At 41.7% G+C, this 26812-nt stretch overlaps 2 protein-coding genes across 3 annotated transcripts; both read left to right on the top strand.

The window, feature by feature from the left end:
* The first annotated feature begins 176 nt into the window (after positions 1-176).
* LOC118253064 (nucleolar RNA helicase 2-like) lies at positions 177-14976 on the top strand. 2 transcript variants are annotated; one of them, XM_035557101.2, is made up of 15 exons: positions 177-361; positions 922-1188; positions 2467-2542; positions 3239-3417; positions 4745-4862; positions 5578-5763; positions 6314-6459; positions 7438-7587; positions 9361-9522; positions 10285-10404; positions 11212-11285; positions 11484-11643; positions 11916-12050; positions 13484-13528; positions 14419-14976. In XM_035557101.2, exons 1-15 carry the CDS (start codon positions 257-259, stop codon positions 14611-14613), a joined length of 2118 nt encoding a protein of 705 aa, XP_035412994.1. In that variant the 5' UTR covers positions 177-256; the 3' UTR covers positions 14614-14976. The 2 variants fall into 2 exon arrangements, with proteins under 2 accessions (XP_035412994.1, XP_050567791.1); XM_050711834.1 differs by having other exon boundaries at positions 178-361; positions 925-1188.
* Positions 14977-15071: 95 nt separating this feature from the next.
* Positions 15072-26776, top strand: LOC118246807 (nucleolar RNA helicase 2-like). The gene is made up of 15 exons (XM_035544247.2): positions 15072-15464; positions 15629-15907; positions 17349-17424; positions 18429-18607; positions 19741-19858; positions 20420-20605; positions 21581-21726; positions 21998-22147; positions 22534-22695; positions 23246-23365; positions 23851-23924; positions 24643-24802; positions 25605-25739; positions 25999-26043; positions 26514-26776. The coding sequence occupies exons 1-15, from the start codon at positions 15102-15104 to the stop codon at positions 26691-26693; spliced, it is 2373 nt and encodes a 790-aa protein (XP_035400140.2). The 5' UTR covers positions 15072-15101; the 3' UTR covers positions 26694-26776.
* Positions 26777-26812: the final 36 nt, after the last annotated feature.

Genomic DNA, 26812 nt, shown 5'->3' with positions numbered 1-26812 from the left:
CCCCCCAGCGCGGCGGAGCTGGGTGGGGCGGGAGCATCCCCAAAATGGCGGCCGCCTCACGACCGAGGTGCGGCGCACGGCCATAGGCTGGGGCGGGCGGGAACTGTCCCTAGGCACGCCGGGAGTTGTAGTCCGCGGGGCGGGGCGGCAGGCGGTTGGCTGCCGCCGGCCGGGGCGGCGGGCGGCTTCCGGGGAGGGGCGCGTTCCTGTCACGGCGGCGGCGGGGAGCGGCGGCGAGGCGCGGAGCAGAGCGGCGATGCCCGAGGCCACCCGGCTGTGCGCCGGCAGCGGGGCTGAGGCGGGCTCCGAGAGCCCCATGGAGAGCGAGGCGGCCACGGGCAACGGCCGGCGGCGGCGCAAGGTACCGGGGAGGGGCTCCGGGGGGGTTCCGCAGCCGGTGCGGCCGGGCCGGGTCGGGCCGGGCCTTCCCCACCCCTCAGCCCCCCGGTGGCGGCGGCCTCAGGCCGGGCTCCGCCGCCGTGCTCCGGGCCGGGGCCGAGCCCCGCGCTCCCCTGGGCCGTGCCGGCCACGTGCGTGGCGGCGTGGCCTCGGCGAGGCCCCCGGGAGGCCTCGGGGCCACCCCTCAGCCCGGCCCCGCCGCCCCCGCCGGGGCACCGAGGCTTGGCGCGGCCGGAGCAGCCGCCCGGGGGACTCCCGGCTCCTCCTAAGCCCCCTCGGCCACAGCGCCGCGTGTGCCACGGTCGGGAAGCCGGCTCCCGGCGGCACATGCGCGGAGGGGGAGGGACTTGGGATTTTTTCTTTCTTTTTTTTTTATGGGAGGGTTTTGGCGAGTTACGCGAGCCCCCGGGGGAGCGGCCGGTTGTGAGCCGGCTCGGTTGTGAGCCGGCTCTTCGTGCTGCTTCGGTTCCCCGTGGCTCGGGTGATGCGCGGGTTGGTACTCACGGGAGTGTCGTTCCCCAGAAGGAGAAGAAAGAAAAGAAAGCCAAGCGGCGCGATAAGGCTCGGAAGAGGAAATCACAGACAGATGAGAGCGAGCAGTCGGAGGATGAGCTCGATTCGCCGAAAGTCAAGAAAGCAAAGAGCAGAAATAAGCAAAACGGTGATGCCGGAGGAGATAGCCCAGAGAACGCCAGGTTATCTTCCCTCACCCTTAAATCTGCCCACAAAAAGCGGCCCCGTAACTCCAGCGAAACATCAAGTGGGGACTGTGACAGCGACCAAGAGCAGGTAAAAGTAATAACTGATTTACCAACAGTTATCAGGTCAGCTTTCAACTCCTGTGCTACAACAAGGTTAAATTTAGAACACATTATTTCTTTTTTTTCCTTTCCTCCTCCTCTCTCAATCAATGGGAAGTCTGCTGTAAACTTTCAAGTTGCTTGGCCTGCCGTTGCTGTCGGTTATTTGCAAAAGTTCTAAATTCTGAAAGTGCTGAAGTTCCAGATCAGCGCGCCATGGTTTCCTCACTTCAGCAGTCCGGTGCTGTTGTAGCTGTTGGCAGCTGTTGGTGAGCTGCAGCAAGAGGGTACTTTAATGTTTTTCAGCATTGTTAGATGTGACTGTCATGGCCAGAAATACATCTTAATTGACTTATTTTTGATAGTATGGGTATTTCTTGGGTAAAGTAACATTTATTTTTCTAGCTGGTTGAAAAAGAAGGATTATATGTTAATTTGTTTCTATCTATGATCTTGCTAAATATCACTTTGTAAGGTGTTGTTTCTTAGCGTAATATATATATTATATAGCGATATATATATATATATCATCGGACCAGTTCCGTAAGTATTTTTAAGCCTTCCTGGGGTAATATTTTTATCTGACTATTTCTGTTTGATTTATGTCTTTTTAAAATTGCTTGACATAATTCACTTTTTTTGTTGGGGGAAATATTGTCATTCCTAGGATTTGTTTTTAAGTCTATTTAGCCATGTTGTTTACTGTTGCTTGTATTTTTTTGTGGTGATTGATGCTTCACAAAGCACCCAGCATTGGCATGGGTAGTTTTGTTTTTCAGCACACTTAACGTTTTAGTCAGTGTGCTGCTACAGTGTATATTGAAGTGACACACTAGTAAGTAGGTGAATTTGATGATCTACCTCAATTTGTTGCTCCTTTGGGGATCAATTGGTGTACATGTAAATCACTGTGCTGTGTTAGTTGGGAAGTAGGAAGTTGGCTAGCAAGCCATATTACAACTTACTCTGCTTGGCTGTCAGTAATTGCTTAAAATATCATCTTAAAATGTAATTAAAAGCTATTGGAGTTAATTTATATTTTCTATTATTATACCGTTATATTTGAAACTGCCTTAATTTAAATTACAGATCACTTTTGTTTAACTGAAATATGATAGTAAGCAAGTAAAACAAAGAAGGCTGTGATATTGTTACCAAAAAATTCACCTTTGTCTATGACACCAGTGTGCACGCCCATATCCTAGGCTTTCTGATGGTCATCTGATACTCACAAGTAAAGTTACTTGAATTCTTGTTTACCCAACAGGAGATGACTGAAGAGCAGAAGGAGGGTGCTTTCTCTAATTTCCCTATTTCCAAAGTGACTGTTGAGCTTCTTCAAGGTAAGTTTCTTGGCATGATGTGGTCACAGGAAGTAAATGATCTGTCATGTGTTTTTACACTTAATATGCGCAGTGAGCTTTGGGGTGGGCTTTACTTGTGTGTATGCAAGCACCGATGTTACACAGAAAGCGTATTGAATGCCAACTTTAAATACATTTTTGAGCACAGAGAAGTCTGTGTTCAGTTTTGCCTGGTTCAGCCATTACAGTGGAACTTGAAATAACAGATACAAGTTCAAAAAACATTGAGAAATTTTTGGTTAAAAGTTATATCATTGCAAGTAAAAGAAAATCAGATATATTTAGCATCTCTGACATGAGTTGTATGACTTCATATGAGATTGAGAGAAGAATTGATTTTGACTAGCATTTTATTTGAAGATAAGAAATTTTTGTAGCCAGGAGGGGAGCGTTACATAAATAAAATCATGGTGTTTAAAGACTTCTATTAAAGGCTAGTAACTTCTTCTGTCCCAGCTAGCTCTCTCTGGTGATATGAAGCAGGGGCGATTAAGAGAGGCAGTCTCAGGGTGCTCGTTAAAAATGGCTCTGTGGTTACACGAAGCAGTGGAGGTGATGATATAGTCCTGACTTACTGTAGAGTTGTTGGGTATTCTGCTTGGGATGACCTCTGAAATGTACGTGAGAAGACTTTAAATGTGATTGTGCTGAGGAAGTCTGTTCACATTGTCACAGCTCGAGGAGTGACGTACCTGTTCCCCGTTCAAGTGAAGACCTTCCACCCGGTGTTTTCTGGGAAAGATGTAATTGCTCAAGCACGAACTGGAACAGGGAAAACATTCTCTTTTGCTATTCCCTTAATTGAAAAGCTTCAGGCAGACTCACAGGAAAGAAGAAGAGGCCGTTCACCAAAGGTAACTTAGTTAGAATGCTGGTTTTGCTTTTGTCTTCTGTCCAAGTGATTCAGAGTGTTAGCCCACTGGAAAAGTTCTTCACATTTGTGCAGGGATAAGCTAGCACAGAAGTTCTTCTTTCAAAGCAACCTTTGAAAGATTCTTTGAAAGTTACGTTCACTGGGGCTTTGTCTGCATCCTGTGATGCCTTATGCCCTCTAATCAAGATTAAAGAGTGCAGTAGCTCTATCCACTCGACAATTCCTTTTTCTGCTTACAGGGAGAAAAAACTAGAGGGGTTCACTGCATCTCTAGGTAATTTTGGCCAGCCATCTTACCTGTTTGGGCCCACTGGTCACTGGGTGATTTTTTTTCTCCCAAGTTAGAACAAAATAACGACTTTTTTTTGATCAATAAAAGCTGTCTGCTTTAAGCATGTTTATTTTAAGCACATAAATAGCAGGAGATTTTAAAAATAGACTTATTTTTTAAGTAGGACCACCACCAGATGTTAAAAGTCCTGCTCCAGAGAATGCAGATTGATTATGAGCTGTCTGCATTCTTCTCAGAAATATATGTTTATTTTACCAAATTCTCATGATACCTTCGAAAACTAGAAAGGCCAACACCTATCCTCATTTCGTAGTGGAATTTATTTTTGTCAGCTTAATTCATCTTGTCACCCATCTCAGGCTACCTAAAGTTTATTCCAAAATTACTACTAGCTGTTTTATCTGCATCTGGCCATCGTGTTGGCTGTCTGACTGGGAACGCTGACTTAAGATTCGGTGCAGTCTTGCAGAGAAGGGAAAACTTTCATCAAGGGAGTTAGGAATATCAGAAGAGAAAAGATTTCAGGCCTTAATCCAGCCTAGTACACTTCTTACTTTTTTATAATGTGTGTCAATGATAAAAGACATAACAGGACAAGGATTTTAAAGGTCCTTTTGTCAAGACTCTGTTGCTAGGTTTGAGAACAGTATCAAAAAAAAAAAAAGCTAAAAAGCTTAAACAACTTGTTCAGTCTTGTACTGACAATATATGCACATGTAGAAGAAGATCTGTAGCTGATCTGATGTGTTCAAAAACTGAAGTTAAAATTTAAGTACCTCCTGCCTATCTCATTAAAAAAAAAAAAGTCCTACATGAATATGTGCTGAAGGAGGTTAATGATGTCATGAGAAACTTTAGTGTGTTTCCCTGATGTTTGCCTAGATAACTTTTAAACCTTTTTTTTGTTGTTATTTTTAATGGTATAGTGGTTGGACCTATACTGGTGGATAAACGTTTAATGTATTTTGGTAGAAGCCATGTTGAGAGAACATCTGTCTGTCATCCTTCTGTCTAGGTACTGGTTCTTGCTCCAACAAGAGAGCTGGCAAACCAGGTTGCCAAAGATTTCAAGGACATAACGAGAAAGCTCACAGTAGCTTGTTTTTATGGAGGAACTCCATATAATGGACAGAGTAAGTGACACATGGCTAATAATTGAAATATCAATTGACTAGCGTGTTTAAGAAGTGCACTCAGGCCTTACCAAATGCAACCTTTAGCTCAAGCTCGGGGGGGCAATCGTGGGGTATTCAGTGAGTGGCTCAGAATATCCCTTTATGGTGGGAAATAACCATAGCTCTCAGTTATAGTCTTAATGTTCCTCGTCTACTGACGTACTTTTAACCAAAGTTACTATATCGTGTGTATAGGGAGTCATTATTGGGAGTCAATATATACACATATATTGTGTGTATAGGATGTCATTAGGGATAACTTTTTTTTTCCAACAGAACTTTGTGGAAAAAATGTATTGAATAATTCAGATAGTCAGAAGTGTTTTTTTCTTAATCTGGTTAAATTAGTCAGACAACTTGGAAAGATCTAACTATTTTCCAAGCGTGTTCAAACAAGCTCTTTGCTACGTAATTTAAGTCACGAGGAGAAGGAAGAGAGATGATGAATCTCTTTTTTCCTTCAGGGAAAGCAGCAGAACTTCTGTCTTACCAATTTTGTTATTTTCCCCAGTTTTCTCCTCCTCTTCATCACTTGTTACATTTGTTAAGAAAGTACATATGAGTGGTTTAAGAAGCTGTTGTTTCATTATTACTTGGCTATCAAGTCTCTCTAATGTATAGAATGCTCGTTAGTCCACTGCTAACTCCTCTTCTGCTCTTTCCTGTTTATCAGTTGATCTCATTAGAAGTGGAATTGACATTTTGGTTGGGACACCTGGTCGAATCAAAGACCATCTTCAGAACGGCAAGCTAGACCTTAGCAAGGTGAAACACGTTGTCCTTGATGAAGTTGACCAGATGCTGGACATGGGATTTGCTGAGCAAGTGGAAGACATTTTACGAGTTGCATACAAGAAAGGTAATCTCAATATTTAAACAAATAGTAGGACATACAAGGAATCTTTTAGTCTGCTAAAACCGAAGAATGTTTTTCTGAAAGTTGTAATGTGGCTTTATTTAGAAAAGACTGAATAGTGTATTCTAAGAAACATACTGTGAATGTAGTATGTGAGGAAGTGTTGTGTAACTGGGAATCATTCATAGGACCTTCGCAAAGCTTAAAATCCAGTACCTAGGAGCCTGTAGATAACTTTCTTTGACACCTCTATAGAAGTTTTACTTGGACTTTTTCCAGTCAAAAGGAATTAGAAGCTTTTTACCCATTTAATCACTTGAAAAGAGACTGTATTTTTGTTCAAAGTAACCTTTTTCTCTAATCTTGAAAATACTTTTAATTTCAAGAGTATTTTTCCGAGGTGTAAGTAATGCATGAAATGAAAAAAAGACTTTCCGTCTATATTTTAGATAATGAGATTTGACCTTATATTTGTAGTAAGCGTGTAATGAACTAGTATGCGTCCGTAAAATGAAAGATATAAAGGTTGTGAAATGTTTTTCTGTATTTTAAGATTCTGAAGACAATCCCCAGACGCTACTGTTTTCTGCAACTTGCCCACATTGGGTGTATGATGTGGCTAAGAAATACATGAAGTCTAAATATGAGCAGATTGACCTAATTGGGAAAAGAACTCAGAAGGCTGCTACAACAGTAGAAGTGAGTAACCTGTCTAATGTCAATGTTTTCAGGCCTCATCCCTTTCCCTTTTTGACACAAATGGTCATCCGTTGACATAAATGGTGCCAGCTAAGGTACTTTATCAGGGTAATGTTGAAAGTTTGTTTTTAGAATGAATTTTTAGGCGTAGGGCACACTACAGCTACTCAAACTTGCTAGGTTTAGAAACTCCCGGCACCTAGTAACCTTATAGACATCTAGAGCAGAGTGACAATTCAGTTATCAGTTATGTTGATTTTCAGAGAGAAATTCAGTGTGTCTGAATCTCCCTGAGTTGTGAGCTAAAGGCATGCATTAACATCAGCCTGGCTCCTTTAAATTATTACAGGCGTCAGTCACATTCTGGTATTCTGTACACAGGAGGCTTTTTCAGATTTCCTGTGGTATCACAACTTGCTAGGCCTTTGCTTGCTGTGTGGTGAATACCATGGCAAGGAATACAAGGCGTATGTTAGAAGCCTGAATTAATTCTCTATACCTTATAAAGGTGTTTTGTTTAGGTGTAGGGTACCTCTTAACAGATACTCTGATGAATCAGTTGGGCATATCATAATTGTAATGGCAGTTTTCAAAGAATGTTAATCTTGAGCTCAAAAGAAGCTTGTAACACAGTGTTTCACTTTATCTGACGTATAACTGTAGCTAATATAACTTTGATAAAATCCTGCACCTCTAACTATTCTCTAGAGACGCAGTTTATAATCGCCAGTTTTTTTCCTTGCTTTAAAAAAGTGATCAGTGGACTGTCATTTTTTCTTTTTACTGTAATTATTTCACTTAATGTTAGACTGATCGTGTTGTACATGTAAGGGCCATAGGGATTTTGCATGTTCCGGGAATGTTTTGCCCATCAAGAAACTGTGTAACTCTTTAGTATTTCTGCATTTTCAAATTTCAAATGCTTTAAAGAATCTTGTGGGTTTTGTGTAAGCTAAAAACTGGAATTCTTTTCCACAGCATTTGGCTATAGAGTGCCACTGGTCTCAGAGAGCTGCAGTTATTGGAGATGTCATTCAGGTCTACAGTGGCAGCCTCGGGAGGACCATTGTATTTTGTGAGACCAAAAAGGATGCAAACGAACTGGCTCTGAATGCTTCAATCAAACAGGTATTTCATCATCTGTATTAGGTAACACAGATAGATCGACCCTCTATTGATATTAGACCTATGCTGAGTAAGTTTTGGAGAGACTTTGAAAGTGAATGATGTGGGCTTTTGCAGGTGGTCAGATTGTTTGAAAATTACAAAACCTTAAAACAAATAAATGGTTGGAAGTTCTCAGCATTATTGTTTTCAGGACTAGGCTGCTCTAACAGACACTGGACTACAAAGGATTCATTTTTCTTAAGAAAAAACATCTTTTCATTGCTGTTAAATGAAGCAGTTGTGAGCTATTTTGTTTTTCTTTAGAGAGAACTGTCTCTCTTGGATTAAAACATGGTAACAAACTTGAAGAGCTGCTAGGATGACAGGTCATGGTACTGGAATAGCAGTTACTGAGCTAGGAGGCTGATGTTAATTAGTGTAGTCAGGGGGCCCCAATTAGGGTTTAGAGCAGCAGTACACCAGGGGCTCTATCTGTGTCTCATTAAGGTATTTATTAGCTGTTACGAAGAGTTTAAAGATGTATGCGCAGGAAGAATTCAATCTGCTGTGTCCTGTGAGTGAGCTTTAGTTTATTCCTGAGGTTTGTGGTGCAGCACACTAGAGCACACTAGCACTGGTGGAAAATAACTCGCTGATGTAGCGGTGCAGTGTTTATATGTTGTGGCACTGGCACTGCATGCTCCTTTTTGATGGTGGTATCACAGCAACTACTTCTTCTCTGTGTATTTTCACTAGGGAGATGGGTTAACTTATGTCTAGAAAAGCTGTAGAGTATTATATTCCTAGGGAAAGCAGAACCTTTTTCATCTGCCACAACTGTGTTCAGGAGTGTTTCTCCCACACTCCTAGAAGACCTCACTAACAGCTAAACCTGAGTGTGGAGCCTTATCCTGCGTTACTGGTGGTGTTAGTGATATCAAATCTTGCATAGGCAATGCAGAGCTCTGATCTTGGCAGGTAAGAGAGGAAATTATTAGATGTTTCTGGTTTTGCATATTGATGCTCACTAACAGAATAGATGCCTCTTCCATTTGTGGGGTGACATTAATCTAAAACTGTGAAGACATTTTTGAATTCTGTGGTGTCTGTAGGATTGTTTTAGTATTTTTGTTGTTGTTTTTTTAAATCACTTTGTTTACATGAGGAAAGCATGGAAATCAACTATGGGCAAGAGGTGAAAGGAAGTGGAAGAAAAAATGGTTTCTGTATGTTTTAGTCTTTACGCTTGTTATTGCTGTGATACAGAAGAACTTTCAGAATGTTTAGATTAAAACACCCTACAGTTTATTTTTTTAAGGAGTACTTATGTTTTAATCCCTTAATTTGTAGTGGGGGAAATTAATATACTGAGGGATTAAAAAGCAACATAATTTTGGAAAACATACCTAAAGAAATACTGTGGAAGGCCTGAGAACATTATTGGAAATGGCTTGCTTTTAAACAGCTAAGCCTTGCATAGAGGATGTGGGTGGAAAGCTCGGGCATAGTTGTTTTCATCGGTCACAGTAGTTAGAGGTGGAGGTAAGATATATGTTGCTGTTGTGTTTTCCTACCTTTGTTAAAGGTATTTGAGGTATGTGAATAAGAAGCACCGAGGAAGTATTGTGAGACATCTAAAGTATAAACTGGCAGTTTAGTTCTTCTGTATCTTGGTATACAGTGTGTACTGTATACCAAGATACTGTAACCAAAAGTGACCATAAAAGGGAGAACTTTTGGATTTTGGTACAGTCCTATAATAATACTGTTTTGTTTTTTTGTTTTTTTTTTCAGGATTGCCAGTCATTGCATGGTGACATTCCTCAGAAGCAAAGGGAGATCACGCTGAAAGGTTTTAGAAACGGTGCCTTTAAAGTTCTGGTTGCAACCAATGTAGCTGCCCGTGGTTTAGATATCCCTGAAGTTGACCTGGTTGTACAAAGTTCACCACCAAAGGTAGGTTGGGTGTCTCGTTGTAATAATGATATATAGTCTTGTTTTCAAATAGTAAATGTTGTCAAGTGATGGTGTTCACCACAGAGTTTATGAGCATTGCGTTTGAGGGTAAGGAATGTCCTGATATACAAAAGTAGTTTATTTGAGGATTTTTCAGTGTGCATCAGTCCCTAGAATATGTAAAGATGGTTCTTAAAGTGCTGCCTTTTAAGGCTGTCTGAAGCCTCTTACTGTAAGGCCGTATATGGTAGTTGCAAATCTGGAAACAGTGAACAGTGGGAAAAAAAAAAAAGCTTTTTGTCTTGCAAGAATGATTAACATAGGGGCACATGTGAGGAGGAGACCCCAGCAGTGAGAACATTGGCTGAAGTTAAGAGTTACAAGAAACGAGCTAATGTTTCAGTGAATTCACTATTAGTATCTCAATAACCATGCTCTTAAGTTGACATGCAGGACAGGGAATGGAATTGTTAGAGGTGTACACACTTAAAATGTTTTCTCGTGTTCTCTGTGGTAATGACAAAACAAGACCTAGTTGAGCCATGCTCGTGATTCTGGCTTTCCGACCATGCTCTTTAGAGATTTATGGGAAAGCTTACTCTTCTGACTTAAGTGATAAAATGGTTTTTAATTTAATCCTCATTTGTAATTACTGTGCATTGTTCAGGCTTAGTTAAGGTAATGACTTCTAAATTATATGAATGCAATGAGTTGATTAAATTGCAGTGAATGAGATAAGTCATAAGGCTATTTATTTTGAAGGATGTGGAGTCCTATATCCATCGTTCTGGACGCACAGGTCGAGCTGGCCGGACTGGGATATGTATCTGTTTTTATCAACGAAAAGAAGAAAATCAGTTAAGATATGTGGAACAAAAAGCGGTAAACCATAGTTTTTTTCTGTTCACGAGCACCCAAATGCAACGTGTTAGGGCAGCATGTAAAATCCTCATGTCATGTTTTGTTCGTGTAGCTCAATGACAGAGTACAACATCTAAAGCATCCCGTTGAGGTTCAGTTACCTTGCAGAGTTTGGGTAGGTTGTAGGCTGCTGTGGAGCAGGCACTGCACTGCAGTTTTACGTGCCTACACTTTTTCAGGAAATGCCATAAGATTGTACCCGTGGAAATGAGAAGGGGAGGCTGGGGAGAAAACTCGCAGGTTTTCCATTTAGTGTTCACCCTGGTTTATGTGATCAATGATTTTCCGATGTGCAGCTTTATCGATAACTGTTACTTCCCAGCACTATTCCATACGATAGTTTTCTCACTGATTAAGTATTCAGTTAAGATGAGATGGTTTCGTCACAGGCATGTAAAAACTTAGGCTTTCCTTTAGAAGGGCAACATAACTCATACTTTAATTTTAGTCTGATTTACTTGGATTTATAATTCTGTTTAGAATTTGTAGACCTTCATTTTTGCTGGAAAATATCAAAATGGTCTATTCACTTCCATTTAAGGCCAGTAGATGATTTAAACTGACCTGGTACATAAATGTTTTTTAAGTGTTACCCATTTTCCTGTGATTGTAACCTTGTAATTTTTACTAACAAAGTAGGGTTTTGAAAAAGCACAAGAGAAAATTAAGATTTAAATGTTTTTTTCATTGGAGTCCAACACTGTTTCTTTAAAACTGAATTATTTGTAGTTTGCAACTTTCATCTGTATTTTGCTTTATGAATTTCAGGGCATTGCATTCAAGCGTGTTGGTGTTCCTACTGCAACAGATATAATAAAGGCTTCCAGCAAAGATGCTATCAGGTAACTCAAGCTTTATTGTATCTTCCTATCTTTCTAGTTCAAAAGGGCTGTTTTGCATTGTTCATTGCCATTTCTCATCACTATTAATTAAAGTCCTGGACTGCCATTTCTATTTATGCTCCAAAGCCAAGTAGATACCTCTGTATATAAATTTTTTTTCTCCTTGACTAGCAATTTTTTTTGTTTGGTTTTGTTTAGATGTCTGGATTCTGTTCCTCAAAGTGCTATTGATTATTTCAAAGAATCTGCTCAGTTGCTAATACAAGAAAAGGGACCAGTTAATGCTCTGGCTGCAGCTCTAGCACATATTTCAGGTGCTACTTCCATTGAACAGCGCTCCCTGCTGAACTCTGATGCTGTAAGTATATATATAGCTTAATGTTTGTCCTGAATTTGAAGAAAAAACAAAACAACTACAAAAATACCTCTATTTGTTAAAATAATTGTCTCCTCATTCTCCTTATGGGAACTAAGAATATAGGGACTATAAATATGCATGTTCGCCTGTAACGGGAGCCATTTGAAAATGTAGTTTATAAACTGTAAATCAGCAGGTTTCTCATATCTGATGGATGAGCTAAAGCTTATTCCTCTGACTGAATGGAACATGCCCAATTTCTTACTCTTTAGGGATTTGTTACAATGATACTGCGCTGCTCTGAAGAAATAAACAATATGAGCTATGCTTGGCGGCGACTACGAGAACAGCTGGGTGATGACGTTGATAGAAAGGTGAACAGAATGTGTTTCATCAAGGGAAGAATGGTAAGCTTTTTTTTTTTCCTTGTATTTCTGCTACTGTAAGAAAGTTATGGTGGAGTGGATAGTTGGGTTTTTCTTCCCCCATTCCAGACTCTGATAAAGACACGATCCTCTGACAGAGGAATGGGCCTCTATCTTATTTAGTGGTCACCTCTGCAGCTTAGGGTTCTGCTCCCCTGCTATGTTAAAGAGGTAGGATAGTTCAGTATAACCATGCACGTCCAGAGAGAGATAGCAGTACATGTCAAAGGTACAAATTGTGTTGCTATGTAATAGAAGCATAAAGATTGATATGAAAGAAAGCTGACTGTGTGCGTTTTGGAAGTACCGGAAGGGGGGAGAGATGTAAAAATGGCAGGTGTTGGCAGTATCTAGTTCAGCAAATCATCAAAATCCTAGCGCATCTATATGCCAGTACTGAGGATACCCAGACATGATAAACTAGAAAGCCTGAAACAAGAGGCAACCTACACTTAAGCAACAGTTCTAAAATTATTTAAAAAATAAAAGAAAAATCTTAGGTACTGTGTGTATTCTCTTTTACGGTACATCTTTTTGTAAAAGTTAACCTGCATGTCTTGACTTATGAATTTCATATAGGTTTACTATACAGGAATTTCAGAAGGTTTCCTGGCAGGACGCTTAATTTTAAATTTGACCTTGAGGGGACAGTTCTTAATTCCAGTGAATTATTTTACTATCTCTGTCTGAGGTTTTTTGATGTATTTTTGATGCGTACTTAGTATTCAATGCTGTCTTAATTGGTGAGATTTCTTTTATTGCCGTTGCCTCTGTCTCTCTGATCACGGCCTTGTTTTATACTTGATGTACGGAACACAATCTATGGATGGCTTTTCCTACCTGAGTTGTAATTGTTGATAGTCAAATTGCTGCTTCAGACAAAGAATTGCTTTTTAACATATGAATTATGGATTGTACTTAACCTGTATGTACTTAAATCTGTATGTAGTTTATTGTACTTAACCTGTAATATAGTTTTAACTTCAGGAGATCTTTAATCTGAACCTAAATGTTCAATTTACTGGATGTATACAATTCATAGCATAGAAAAAACTTCTGATTTGAGAGAACTTACAAAATCAGTAATGCAGAAGCTAATGGACCACAGTTCGGAGTGGAGAGGGTGATAAGCTTGTTAAGGAACAAAATCCATGAAGTACTGGCTATGCAGAGGAAAAATGTTGTATATCTGAGAAAAACATTAAGGAAGTACAAGTATTGGTGTTTTGTGAAACACCGATGTAACTCTTTCAACGTTCAAAGATTTTGAAACATCTTAAGTCAACATAAAAATAACTTGGAAATGTAAAACTTTGGTTTCGTACGTAGGTCTGTAGGTTCTGTTATACTTCTTTTTAGTTGCAATCGATTCAAAGGCTAGATTTGTATCCACTGAAATTATTTTCTCTTTGTAGGGTGTTTGCTTTGATATTCCTGTGGCAGACCAAAAGGAAATAGAGGTACGTACTTCACTGGAGTTTCTGGTAACAGCAGACTGTAGATGAAACTGGCTAGGTTAGGCTGAAAATGTTATCTAGCTTGTATCCTGCCTTTTCTAGTGGCCAAAAGGGCTGGCCATAAAGGAACGGAGGAACAGAACAAATAGACAGTGTCGTTTTCCTAAACTATTTCTGTCTACAAAAATCTGTAGCTTGAAACATTTCCACTGAAACGAATGGTGATATGAACAATCTACCCCTTCTTATTGCTGCTGCTGAATTGCTCTTTGTAGGCAACATGTTTCGCTTAAAGATCCCTTTTTTCATTCTGCCCCCTGCTTCTTTTCACCCAGAATTTTCTCCCCAGAAAAGTGAATTGAGATCAGTTTTTTTTTCTGGCAGAGTTAGCATTCCCATGCCAAAATTCCCTGGACTTCCTGTCTTTCCTTCAGGTATTGTGGAGATCCCTCAGTGCATCTCCATACCCTCGTGCCGCAGCATTTGTTCCTAAAACAATTTTTAGTTCTGGATTAGAGGGGGATCGTGGATGGAAGGGTGGGGACTGTTGGATCAGTAATAATTCTAGTGGTATTCCTAATAAGTGAAAGGCGGGGAAAGAGTTTGCTGGTAAGGGCTGCTCTGTAAATCTCTAAAGTGGGTTTTGTAAATCTCTAAAGTGGGTTTTGATTCTGTTGTATAGTATCTGAGGCGTAGTCAGATATCTATAGCTTTTATGCTTAAAGTTTTGAAACTAGTACTGACAAACAAACTTGAATACCCTGTATTTGCAGGGTACTACTAAAATGTAAGATTTTTCCTTGCTTTTCAATTGAGCAAATATAACAATTAGGAAATACACTGTATTTGTATTTATGGAATATAACTTGACATATGTGACTTCGTTGCAATAGGGAAAATGGGAGGACTCGAAACAGTGCCGTTTGTGTGTGGCGAATGAATTACCTGAGTTAGAAGAAACGCAGCGAGGAGGAGGAAATGGCAGAAGCTTCTCTAGCTCCAGGAGTGGGCGGCGGGGCGGCTCTGGAAGAAACAGATTCAGAAGCAGAGGCCAGAAGCGGAGTTATGATAGAGCCTTTGATCGTTAACTTCGACAATCCCAAAACGGAACTGCAGTATTTTATAATATGTTAAAATAGGCTGTTCCTGGGTGTTTGTACCACTTTGAGAAACATGTCATTCAGTTCTTTTCTTCAGTACTACTTTGGTCATAAACAAGATCATGTTCGTTTTTGGGGAAAAAGAAGAAAATGCAGGTGTTATTTCCTTTCTTTCTCATTTGCCATTTCAGCTGTGTGTAACACCTAAATCTGTATTCCAGAGTACGGCTGTTGCATTCAAACCTCTAGCCTGGCTCACTGTATAATGTATAGATCTTAACTGCTGGCCAAACCTGTACATTTTCCGAAAAAAAGAAGTAAAAAAATAAAATATTATTTTACGAAGTCATATTGTCTGTTGGTTTTACGGTAGAAATTAGAGTAGTCTGAGGAAAAGCGTGCTTAATTACGCGCTTATACCTGTCCCGGCGGGCGGTGCGGGCGGAAGGGGCGGGCAGCGCCGGGCGCTGGGCTGCATGGGCGGCGTGTGGGGCCGCGCTGCCCGCCTCGGCTTCCCTGCAGCCTCCCGGGCGGCGGCTCCGAGCTGCGGCCGGCGGCGGGGACTGTGCTGGGCGGCCGCGGCCCGGCCGGGCCCGCTGCTGCTGCTGGCGGCGGCGCTGCCCCGCGGCCCGGCCGCCCGGTGCTGGGCGCCTCCCTTCCTGCGCGCCGGGGCGGGGCGCGGCTCCTGGTGCTGCCCCGCTGGAGCCCGATCCACTGCCGAGCTGTGCGGGGAGCGTCCCGCCGCCATGCCCGCCGCCGGCCCCGCAGCCAGCCCCGGAGAGCCGCAGGCGCCTGCGGACGCCGAGCCGATCCGCCGCGGCCGCAGGAGGAAGGCGAAGGTAGGAGAGGGAGGGAAGGAGGGAGAGGGGCTGCCCGCACGTGGCGCCCCGGGGCGGCCATTTTGTGCAGCCCGGCCTGAGGGGGGGGCTCTGAGGGCTCATGGAGGGCGCTGAGGGCAGAGGGGACGTCACTGGGCCGACCGACGGCTGATTTCCCTCCTCAGGATGAGAGCACAGAGAAGAAGCCGAAGCGCCGGGAGAAGCTGAAGCGCCGTGGCAAGGCTGAGGGCGAACAGGCTCAGCCTGAGGAGAGCGGGCTGGGCGATGGCGACCTGCAGCCCCCCCTGCCCAAGAAGGCGAAGAAGCGGCAGAAAAGCAACGGTGTGGCTGAGGAGAGCAGCACCATGGGGTTGGGCAAGTCTTCCTCGGCTTTAAGTGATGGCGAGGCAGCACAGAGCGTGTCCGACGAAGTGGTGGATGGAGAGCACAACGGTGACTCAGAGGTAGTAACTGCCCGCAGAGCCCTTGTCTCACCTAGTCGGTGTCCTGGTGGTAACGAGTTGGCTTAATAACACGTGCTGGGTGCCATGTGGAGACATGGTGTGTGAGGCCCGTAGGAGCATTCGGCTGCTGCCATAGGTAGCATTTGCTGCTGCTCCCCTCAGACTCAGAGCAGCGGCTTTAGGGAGCCCCTAGCACGATGCACCCAGCTGTGGTGGGTGAGTAAGGTGCAGCAGTGCGTGGACCAGCACGTGGCAGCTCTCTGCATGTCGTGCATTCCTCCTCGTGGCAAATGCTAAGCTGTTTGGAGTGTCTGGCAGCGGGGGAGACTCGCTAGCAGGAAGCAGCTTGCATATGTTGGCTTGTCTTCGTGTAGCAACTCATTCTGTGTCCTACAGCACAAGGGTTTCTTCCCGATTACACAAGCAGATCCCATCTGAGAAACGTGCGCTGCTTTGTGCTGTGATGGCACTTTCTGGAAGGCTCTGTGAAGAAGTATTTGGCAGGGAGTCGGTAAAGGACGGTTATCTAATTCCCTCTCCTTGAGATCTCCTTGCCCAGATTTGGGGCATTTGGAGCCCCTTGGCCCTGTACACCTGTGTGAGTGGGCACTGCAGCTTGCCACCCTCTGTATGGGTCTTTCCACGTGTAATTTTCTCTCTCGTGTTTAAGAAAGATGGAAAAGTTAATCCAGGGTGCTTTTTGTACATAGGTATAATGATGTCATCTCTCTGATCTTTGAAGCAGAAACTGAATAATGAGCTTTAGGTAACTATCTAATGGTATGCAGAGTTAAGAAGCTATTTGTGTGGTGTACCAAGGAGATTTGGTTTACTGGGAAGTTTCTGCTTTACATAGTAAATTCTGATACCAAATACATTTTGCTCACAAAAAGTTTCCTGATTATTATTTCAGTGGAGCCACTTGAGACTGATAGCAAGTAGTTTCTCTTTTGTGACTTGCTGAGCATATCTGTATGATGTGGTGGGTCACTGATACACCGAAGGAGTGTTTGTTCCCATTCTTTTGCCATGGGACTTTAAAATATGGTGCAGGTGTATCTGAATTAAGGATGAGATGACAGTATAGATGGTTTTGAACATGTCGCAGGTAACGATCAGGAAGATTTGGTAGCACAGAGTTCATGCTGATTTAAAAACCCGACTTGCTTGTATGAATTCCTTGTACCCTGTGACTGGTGCAACCTGTGTCACCTTGTCTTCTAATACAGGGTGGCTGGATTTGAGTTGCCTGCTTTACAGTGATGACATTTTTGTTTGTGAAGTACCTGCATCTCAAGGGCTTTCATTTCTTCTATTTAGAAAGGAGGTAGCTGGTACAATTGTGCCAATAAAGCAAATACACAGCTTTTCTTGTGTGGATACATAGGTTATGCTATTTGATCGTATTTCAGGACTAATAAGTTTTCTTTTATTCTTTTAGGAGCTGACAGAGGAAGCAAGAGAAGGTGCCTTCTCCAATTTTCCTCTTTCCAAAAACACCATCAACCTTCTCAAAGGTTAGTTAATGTGGCAAAAAAAAATTCTGTAAATGTTTGTTAGGATTGTGCTCTGATATCCTTACAAGCAGAGAATGAAGCTTAAATCATCTTGCGTTTATTATGCAGTAAGGATACGCACCCCAGCAGTCACTGTAGGTTCAAAGAATCTGCTGTTAATAGTAGTCTGCTAAAGTTTTTTTGGTTCAATTTCAAGTGTACTTATTTCAAGGTAGAGTTATTCTTTGACAGCGTGGTTATTACTGCATATACATTTTATAGACAGTGGGTTTTTTTTCTTACTAGCATCATTTGATTTACTGTGTCTTCAATGCTCTTCAATGTTCTCTGTAATATCAATTCTTAAATAAGCGTAATGTAGTTTTGTATTCGAGGGCTTTTTGGCTTCTGTGAAAGGATCGTCTCTGATCTCATATTTTTGGGCATTTTCATCTGTCCTTTAGATTAGCTTTCTTGTGGAAGTAAGCGCTGTAGAATTCTTACTGTTTTCTGGGAAGTTGTATAGTTCTTGTTCCCCAGACAAAATTATTGTTGTTGCCTTACATTTTCCTTACTCAGAAGTGTCACTGGGGTGCGTTGTTTCGCTTCCATTCTGCAAAATGTCTCTGAATTTTTAGAATGTTCTCTTAAAACAAACAGCTTCATCTCGTCCCCTGCCTTCAAAGCCAAGCTACAACAAAATCTTGGTCTGTATCAGGAAAAATAAACATTAATACATACATTTTTCCCTTGGTGTCTTGCTCCAAATGTCGCAAAGAAAGCTTATTTCATTGTGGCTGCTCACCTTTGCATTTGGGGGTGGAATACTTCTTGATATAGAGTAGGAGTGAAAACAAACAGGTGCGTGTGTATTTCTTCTAACTTGGTACCTCCTGTGGCGTGCAGGATTTGACAGGATGTGTCTTACATACTCAGGCTAGTTCTGTGTGAGGGCTCGTAATTGTTAGCCCAGTTTGCAGCAGATTCAGCAGCACTTAACAAAATCTCTTTGGATTACCTTGCAGCTCGAGGTGTAACATACCTGTTCCCTGTGCAAGCGAAGACTTTTCAGCCCATATATGATGGCAAAGACCTAATTGCTCAAGCTCGGACGGGAACCGGGAAAACCTTTTCTTTTGCTATTCCGCTGACTGAAAAACTTCAGAGTGTCACGCAAGATGAGAGAAGAGGACGTTCACCAAAAGTAACTTACCACTTAAGGGTTAACACCAAAACCTTTGAGTAGGGCAGTTTTCAAAAGTGATTTTGTGAATGCTTCGTGGACTTGTTTTCCCTTTATTTGTGTTCCTAATACTGAACACTTTCCTCAGAACAGGAGCTACAGTGTGGCTGAGGTTTTGTAGCATCTCGGTGGTAAAACATTTCATATTTGGGGTTCTTTATGATGTCCAGACTCCTGTCCTCAGGAATTTGGTGTGTGGCTTTGCGGTTCAGTCCCCTGCCTCTATAGCAGTTGTGTCAGCTGAACTCTTCAGAACTCAGTGAGGTTGTTTCTTACTGTAAGTTTGGTGGTGATAATTTTATTTTTCCCCCATGTCTGGAGACGCAGCTGAATGGATTCAAGGGGTATTTATGTTTTTACTTGAGCATGGAATTGAATCGATAACCAGATATCTGTAACCAGATACCCTATTCCCACACAAATAAGATGCGTGTATTTATCTCGTGACTGAAAAGCTGTGACAGTCTACAGATCCATTGCCTATTTCATCCTTCTACTTTATTTTAAAGATGATGTTGATGTAAGATTTGAAATACTACTGTCTGAAAGATTTCTAGGAATGAATGAAATCATTTATCACTTTGTTCTTAAAAGGGAAGATATTAGAGGAGGGCAGGTAGATGGAGAAGGAGGGTACATGGCTGGAGTATTTCATGCTGTGTATCATAGCAGGTCTTGCTACACCAAATTGTTCAGTGACTGTTTTTGTCCTTTCACATTGAACCGTGCCTTCATTGCCTTCAGTAATGTTAATGAAGTGTCTGTTTTATCTGGCGTTAAGAAAAAAACATCACCATTCTATATCTTGGTTATCTTGTAACACTTTCCGTTGTTTCCTCTTGATGGCATTGAGGCTGTGATGTGCAGTTCCAGGTGGCAGAAAATGTTACTGGGGTGTTAGGGAGCTGTGGCACCTTGCAACAAGTGTAGCATAAAAAGCGGATTACAAACTGGCAAGAATTGGAGGGCAACAGGCAAAAAATCAGAGCAGTTCTGCAGCGTGGTTTCCCTGTCTGACGTGAAGTAAATCCTGTTCTCTTTGCGCCCACTCCAAAGCACAGCTGTATTTTTGTCTTTTCTTTCTCTTTCTCCAGGTGTTGGTTCTTGTTCCAACAAGGGAACTGGCCATTCAGGTAGCCAGAGACTTCAAGAATCTCACAAAGAAACTGTCAGTGGCTTGTTTTTATGGAGGAACTCCATATAAAGCACAGTGTAAGTAAATGCTAGAACTCATGGGTGGGAGTTGTCTTCCTCCAAACATATTTCATGAGTAAAACTGGCTTTTTTCCCTGTCAGAGTTTCACTTCAGGCAGCCATGACATTGCTATTAAAGGATTTACACAGCCTGAGTTGAATTATTTCCAATAAATCCTCATTAAAAAAATGATTATAGGTCTGCAAGTGTCTAATTCTCCTTATTACTTCTTTATTGTGGATTTGTGTATGTTGTAAGTGGACATACACTGGGACTGGATGACTGTCCAAGGACTGTATGTGCAGATGGCTCTATACATTTCCATAGTCAGAAGTGAAAGAAATAAATAATTTAGATAAAAAAAAAAAAGCAAACTTTTTTTTTCTGTGATAAAGCTATGGAGGTTTCTAATGCCATCATGTGGCGATAATGCCACAGTGCTTTTATTCAGAGACAAATACTGCAGGAAAGTGCAGCTTTTTGATTCTAAGGTTAGAAGTTTTGGTATTTACTGGTGGCTTTTTAGCTTTTGTCTCCGTATTCTGACACAGTTGTTGTTTTTGTCTTTTTTCTTGCAGTTGATCTCCTTAAAATTGGCATTGATATTCTAGTGGGAACTCCTGGGCGGATCAAAGACCACATTGAGAATAGCAAGCTGGACCTTTCCAATGTGAAGCATGTTGTTTTAGATGAAGTTGATCACATGTTAGACATGGGCTTTGCCGAGCAAGTAGAAGAAATCTTAGGATTTGCTTATAAAAAAGGTAAATGCTGATACTGGGAAAAGAATAGGGGACAATGTAGAAAACACTGTTATATTATTCTGAAAACAGGCGGTGCCCCACCAGTTGAATCCTTTGTGTGATGTTAGTATAAAAGCCTAGAGAAAATGATAAGATTTGGAGCAAGGTGTCAGATGGCTGATGGGCTGGAATGGCATCTTTGGGAGGAAAGAGGGAAAAAAGGAGGGGAGGGGGTAAGGGAGGAACAAAAAACACTGATGTTTTAGGTTTTGCTCCAAGCCCTAATTTTCCTCATTCTGAAAGAGATGTCTGGGTTTAGGGTTAGTTGATCCTTGTGCTGACAGCCAGGGAGTACAAGTAATCTCCTAAAAAAGGAAATACGTATAGATTTTAGAAGAGTTGTAATTCATCCTTTAAAGCTTTCTTCACAACTGGAAAGTAAATTGCAGGGAATAATAAAGCATTCTTTTGCAATGTGTGTTTCTACCTGTCTGATCCTGTGGAGCTGTGGAGGTAGGTTAAACTTTTTGAAGATACCACTTGTTAAACTGCTCTTACGAGGAGTCGTCTATCTGGTTTTATATTTTTTCCCATGATTTGCAGTGTCCTTTTTAGCCCACTGTTCTCCCTTTGTATGTAGCCCTACTGTCCACAACTAGTAAATATTGGAACGCTGGGCAAAGAGGGACTGAGCTTTTCAGGTAAGAGAGGGACTTCAGGCATGGTCCAAACTATTTTAGCTGAAGATCTGGATGAGTCTTGCATTTCTTTTAGGTGAGGTGAAGGATTCAGCTTAGTCAAGTTCAAATTACTGTAATCTTGCCTTTGGTTTCTAAAGGGCTTTAAAAGTATTTTAGTCTCTTCTAAGATTTATTGTTGTAGTTGACTTACTGCACATGTAAATTTTTCAATTTGAGAGAATTCAGTTGATTTTTTTAATCAGATCTCAAGTTTGAGTCTGCTATGATGACTGAAATTGGTAGTCTTTCCTGCCAGGTTCTGAGAACAAACCTCAGACGCTGCTGTTCTCTGCAACTTGTCCACGCTGGGTGTATGACGTTGCAAAAAAATACATGAAAGACGAATATGAACAGGTAGACCTGATTGGCAAGAAGACCCAGAGGACTGCCACCACTGTGGAAGTGAGTGAGTCTGGTGCAGAGCAGTATGGGTCCTGAGAGCATGTGGCCTGGGTGAGATGGGTTCTGCAGTGACTTTCCAAAGTGGAAAGTGGTGGGTGTGGAATGACTTTTCCCGTGATTGACACATGAGTTTTTAAAGCAAAGATTTCACTTAGGACAGTAGTTGGCAATTTAAAAAATAAAGTACAGACATACTACAATTGTGTCTGTCTTGTGCATGGCTAAGATTTTACACTTAAGATTTAACTTATCATGCTTCTTTCCCAAACAGCATTTGGCTATACAGTGTCGCTCGTCTCAGAGAGCAGAAGTCCTTGGGGATATCATTCAAGTCTACAGTGGAAGCCGTGGGCGAACTATCATCTTCTGTGAGACCAAAAAGGAGGCAAACGAGTTGGCTTTGAATTCTTCTCTCAAACAGGTACTGGGGTCAACAGAAAGCAGCAGTTACAGATACTCAGGGATTGAACGACCTGAAATAAATATGAGGTTGGAACCGCGTGGATGGAGTTGTTTCTGTGTTTTTAAGATGTCTGAAATCCAGGTCGAAAAGTAGAGCTGTGCATTTAAGATACACTTGTGACTGTTATTATGTGATTATTACTTTGGCTTTAAAATCATGCAGGACCAGATCAATGCAAAATATGCAGCTAATGCTGAACAACCAGGAAATACTGTCTCTCTTCCCAGGGGTGGGAAGGCATGTTTTGCCCAGTATTTGAAAAATGTCATATACAAAATATCTTTAGATGTTGCAGGCTAGACTTCCTCAATATTTGACATCTTAACGGTTTGTATCACTGACAGGATGCCCAGTCATTGCATGGTGACATTCCACAGAAACAGAGGGAAATTACCTTAAAGGGCTTTAGAAACGGTGTGTTTGAAGTTCTGATTGCAACCAATGTAGCTGCCCGTGGTTTGGATATTCCTGAAGTTGACCTGGTTATACAGTGCTCACCACCAAAAGTAAGCCATTAGGGGAAAAAGAAATAGCCTTGTTTGTTTGTTTGTTTTCTTGGGGCAGAATAGTGGGCAATTCCTTTTTTTTTTTTGCCATATGTATGTTCTGATTCACCGATGAAGTGGATTTTTTTACATGCAGCCCTACAATTTTCTAGTTAAGCTTTTATATTTGAGCTCTGATTAAAGTAAAAGCTAGGCTTTTCTGTTACTCTGCAAAGTCTTATGGTAGCTTTTGACATTGTTTCAGTATTTCTGAATCCCTTCTGAACACCTTTAGATGGAGTTTTGTAACAATACTAAAATAGTCCTATAGCCTTTTTCTTTTGAAACTCCATTGGAGCTTTTTACTTTTAAAAATGTGTATCAATAGTATTTGTTAAACCCAAGGTATAGTATCTCCAGTGGTTAGCATGTAAATACGAGTTCGGGTACAGAAATGTATCATTCCTTAGGCTTCCGAATTAAAATTTAACTTCACTTCTCTCTTATAATTTATAAATGTTGATGGCTTAAATTATACACGTTTTTTTCATGTTAATCCGAATTTCTGAAGGATGTTGATTCCTACATCCATCGTTCTGGACGCACGGGTCGAGCTGGCCGGACTGGGATCTGTATTTGTTTCTATCAGAGAAGAGAAGAAGACCTTCTGAAACAGGTTGAGCAGAAAGCGGTGAGTTCTGCTTTAGACTTCTTAATGAAGTGATTCGGGTCCTAAGAAGACAGTGGTACTCTTGAACTTTGTAACCATGGGCTGCTTAGGGCTGCATGAGGCCAGCATGGGTGTGGATAGGCCTAAAATGCTGGTATTTGTTAAGTGTTGATAAATGATTTTGTATCAGCTTATTCTAATGTCTCATGAGTTTTCCCATGCCGGCAGTACTCTGTTACTGGCAGGAGGCAGACAGTGACAGGAATGCATGAATGAAACCATGCCTTTTGTTACAATCTGCTTGTAAATTGGTGGAAAGTAGCTCGGATTAACCAAGGCAGTGACTTCAAATCTTTCTTCTAGCTTGAGATATACCTTTTTTTAAGTAAAGACTGTTGTTGCTATAAACAACAAATGAAAGAGGTCCTAGTAATGTGACTCAGGTAGGGTTGAACCTGTGGAGTGCTGAAAATACCTTTAACTGCAATTTGTTTTCTTGATTTCAGGGGATTACGTTTAAGCGGATAGGTGTTCCATCTGCTACAGATATAATTAAAGCGTCAAGTAATGATGCCAAAAAGTAAGTTTTTCTGCCTGTTCTTAAAAGACATCTAGGGTTCATGCCAGCAGCAATGCTGGTAATGCAGGTTTAAGGAACAGATGTGTATGTGAGCGTGTCTTTCCCTGTGTCATAAAAGTCAGCTGCTTGCACGTGGACACTGACTAGTTTTCTTAAGATGATATCAATAAACCTGTGTGCTTGAATGTCAGCCTTTTCATAGAACATAATCTTCTGTTAAATCCTTGCTGAAATTGACCTGTGTTTAGAACATCAGTAATCTATCATCCTGTGTTTTTCAGTGTCAATGTATTGCCAAGGGTTGTGCTTTTTATTCCATGCAGCTCTGTTTACACTTGCTGCATGATTGGTGGAAATTCCATTGACAGATTTTTGTCATTAGTGAAATGATTGGCATGGTGTTGGGTTCACCTTGTACTTAAAAGTGGTGGGAAGTGCTGGTGTACCAAAAACAGCATTGGAAAAGTAACTGTTCTCAGTTTCCCAGCTTATTCTTATTCCTTCTCCCAGAACTAACCAATTTGATCAGCTTTCCCTGAGAGCAGAAAGTGCCTTGCTCCAGCCCAGCAGTGGCATTGTAGTGGTTTGTTCCTCTTGTGAAGTAAACACAAGGGATCCTCGGATCTGCTAGCAACACTTTCTTGTGGATTCTTGGCTATGGCCTTAAGAACACTGATATTTCAGAACCTTTCCTTGCTTTTTTTTATCAATGCTCTAGGTGTATAGAGGCCATTCCTCCTTTTGCAATAGACTACTTCAGACAGTCGGCTCGAGAGCTCATAGCGGAAAAAGGAGCAGTTGATGCCCTGGCAGCAGCTCTAGCCCATATTTCTGGAGCATCTTCCATACAGCAGCGCTCGTTTCTCAACTCAACTGCGGTAAATAGCATTATACCTGCATTAATAAGAGTGGATAAACAGATCACTTGAGTCCAGTGCAACTGTGGCATTTTCTCTTAAGGCTCTTTCAGTAGGGTTTCTTACAGTTGTTATCCCCTTCTGGTTTGTTTCTTGTTCCTTAACTGAACTCAGCTCTTACTGGCACACTGCATGCAGTGAGAGAAACTTGAGATCAGTTAGTAAATTTTCATGTAATGAGACTTAAAAGAATTGCTCTGGAGATCTAAGTAACAGAAGACTTTGATGATATAAAAGAACTTAATGAAATGTCACAAGCTGATAGATTGGTTCTTGCTGTTGTAGTTTTCCTTTGTCAGGAAGCATCTTGCATTTCTGCATATTTCAAGCAGATCTAACGTGCAATTACCTGATAGCAAAGAAATCCTGACAGGTGAAAAGTACAGTCCTTCTTTTTCCTGATGTATTTGGGGAGAACTTGGCCCAGTTTATTGTGTAGTAATACAGTTTTGGAAATAGCATGTCACTGGACTGTACTCCTTGTATCATTTTTTTTAACCCTTTTGCAGCTGTAACTTTATTTATTGAATAAATGTCTCTGCTTCTGTCTAAAATACAGAAATGCTGTTGCCGTTTCATATCAATGGGCACTCCTAGGTTAAATGGATGCCTTTAGCTTCTTAAGAGGCTTTTAGTTGCTTTACTTCTGGGAAACTGCTCCCTTAGGATTCTCTTAGGTTCTTGCATAGTTCATTATAGTTAGTGGGTTACAGGCTGTCCAACGAAATGTATTTGCAAATGTATTTCTCTGTTTCTTCTGAAGGGCTTTGTGACCATGGTGTTAAAGTGCTCGATTGAAATGCGTACCATGAGTTACGCCTGGAGAGGGCTAAAAGAACAGCTTGGTGAAGAAGTAGATGACAAAATATCTGCAATGCGCTTCCTTAAGGGGAAGATGGTAAGTTATAACCCATCCTTTGGGAAGGAGGGATGGTGGTGGTGGTCCATGTGTGTGTCTGTGCATGGGCCAATTTCTACAGGGGTTGGGACAGTACCAGGATAAAAATGTACCAGTGTAGAAATGAAGTAATAATGGAATACCACTATAGAAATATTTGTATCTCAGTTGCATGTGCTGCCTATCTGGAGTTTTGCTGTCTTGGTTATATTTCTGGAAAGCAAATGCCTTATTTTTTAATTATTTTTTTCTCCTATAGGGGGTGTGCTTTGATATCCCTGTTAACGAACTGAATCACATACAGGTATGTTGTTTTTGAAACCTCCAGGGTTAATGAAGTTAAACGTTTGGTGACTGTCATACATGGGTTTGAATATTGGGTGGTTTGGGAAGATCAGGTTTATGATTTAACAAGGACATTGCACGGAGAGATTACAATGAGAAAATACTCATTTCAGTTCTCATCCTATAACCTGATTTTTATTAAACACAGTCATGTTTTTGGCTGCTCTGGGTTTTGATCTCTCTGGGGTATTGGAGAGTAGCAGCACTTAAAAGAGTTTACTGTGGACTTCTTCTTGTTCCTTTGTCGTTCTGTATGGAGATGATTTGGGAAGACCAAGGTTGATGCTTGTTCCTGTGGGGCTCTGCAGAGCCGTTTTGGCATGGCTGGGCCTTGCTTGGAGGTGCCAGTGCATTTGGTGCTGCCGTTAGCCACGGGCATGCCATTGGGCTGGCAGTGGCGGGTGTGACATGGTGCTGCTGTGTTTGCAGGAGCGGTGGCAGGACACCCGGCGCTGGCAGCTGACGGTGGCAAAGGAGCTGCCCGAGCTGGAGGAGCAGCCCCAGGAGGCGAGCCGGGGACCCGCCAGGTTCGGGGACGGCGGTTTCAAGCGCAACGGCAAGTTTAACAGCAGGAGCTGGGGACAGCGCTTCAACAAGTCGTCCGATTAACCTCCGCCACAGCTATGGGACTGAGCTGGTTTTTACCAAAAACTTAAAAAAGTAAAAAAAAAAAAATAATAATAATAAAAGTGGCGCTCCTGCGTGTGTTTACTGAGGTCGGGGCATCG

Source organism: Cygnus atratus, chromosome 7, assembly GCF_013377495.2.
Source record: "Cygnus atratus isolate AKBS03 ecotype Queensland, Australia chromosome 7, CAtr_DNAZoo_HiC_assembly, whole genome shotgun sequence".
Taxonomy (NCBI): Eukaryota; Metazoa; Chordata; class Aves; order Anseriformes; family Anatidae; genus Cygnus; species Cygnus atratus.
The sequence above is the reverse complement of the archived record's forward strand: the minus strand, read 5'-3'. Positions and strand labels throughout refer to the sequence as shown.

Excerpts from the sequence above, each read along its gene's own strand:
- LOC118246807 (XM_035544247.2), top strand. The coding sequence starts at position 15,102 with ATGGGCGGCGTGTGGGGCCGCGCTGCCCGCCTCGGCTTCCCTGCAGCC. Across the intron at positions 17,425-18,428 it reads CACCATCAACCTTCTCAAAG|CTCGAGGTGTAACATACCTG; the intron begins GTTAGTTAATGT and ends ATTACCTTGCAG. Across the intron at positions 23,925-24,642 it reads TCAAGTAATGATGCCAAAAA|GTGTATAGAGGCCATTCCTC; the intron begins GTAAGTTTTTCT and ends TCAATGCTCTAG.
- LOC118253064 (XM_035557101.2), top strand. The coding sequence starts at position 257 with ATGCCCGAGGCCACCCGGCTGTGCGCCGGCAGCGGGGCTGAGGCGGGC. Across the intron at positions 1,189-2,466 it reads GTGACAGCGACCAAGAGCAG|GAGATGACTGAAGAGCAGAA; the intron begins GTAAAAGTAATA and ends TTTACCCAACAG. Across the intron at positions 11,644-11,915 it reads CCCTGCTGAACTCTGATGCT|GGATTTGTTACAATGATACT; the intron begins GTAAGTATATAT and ends CTTACTCTTTAG.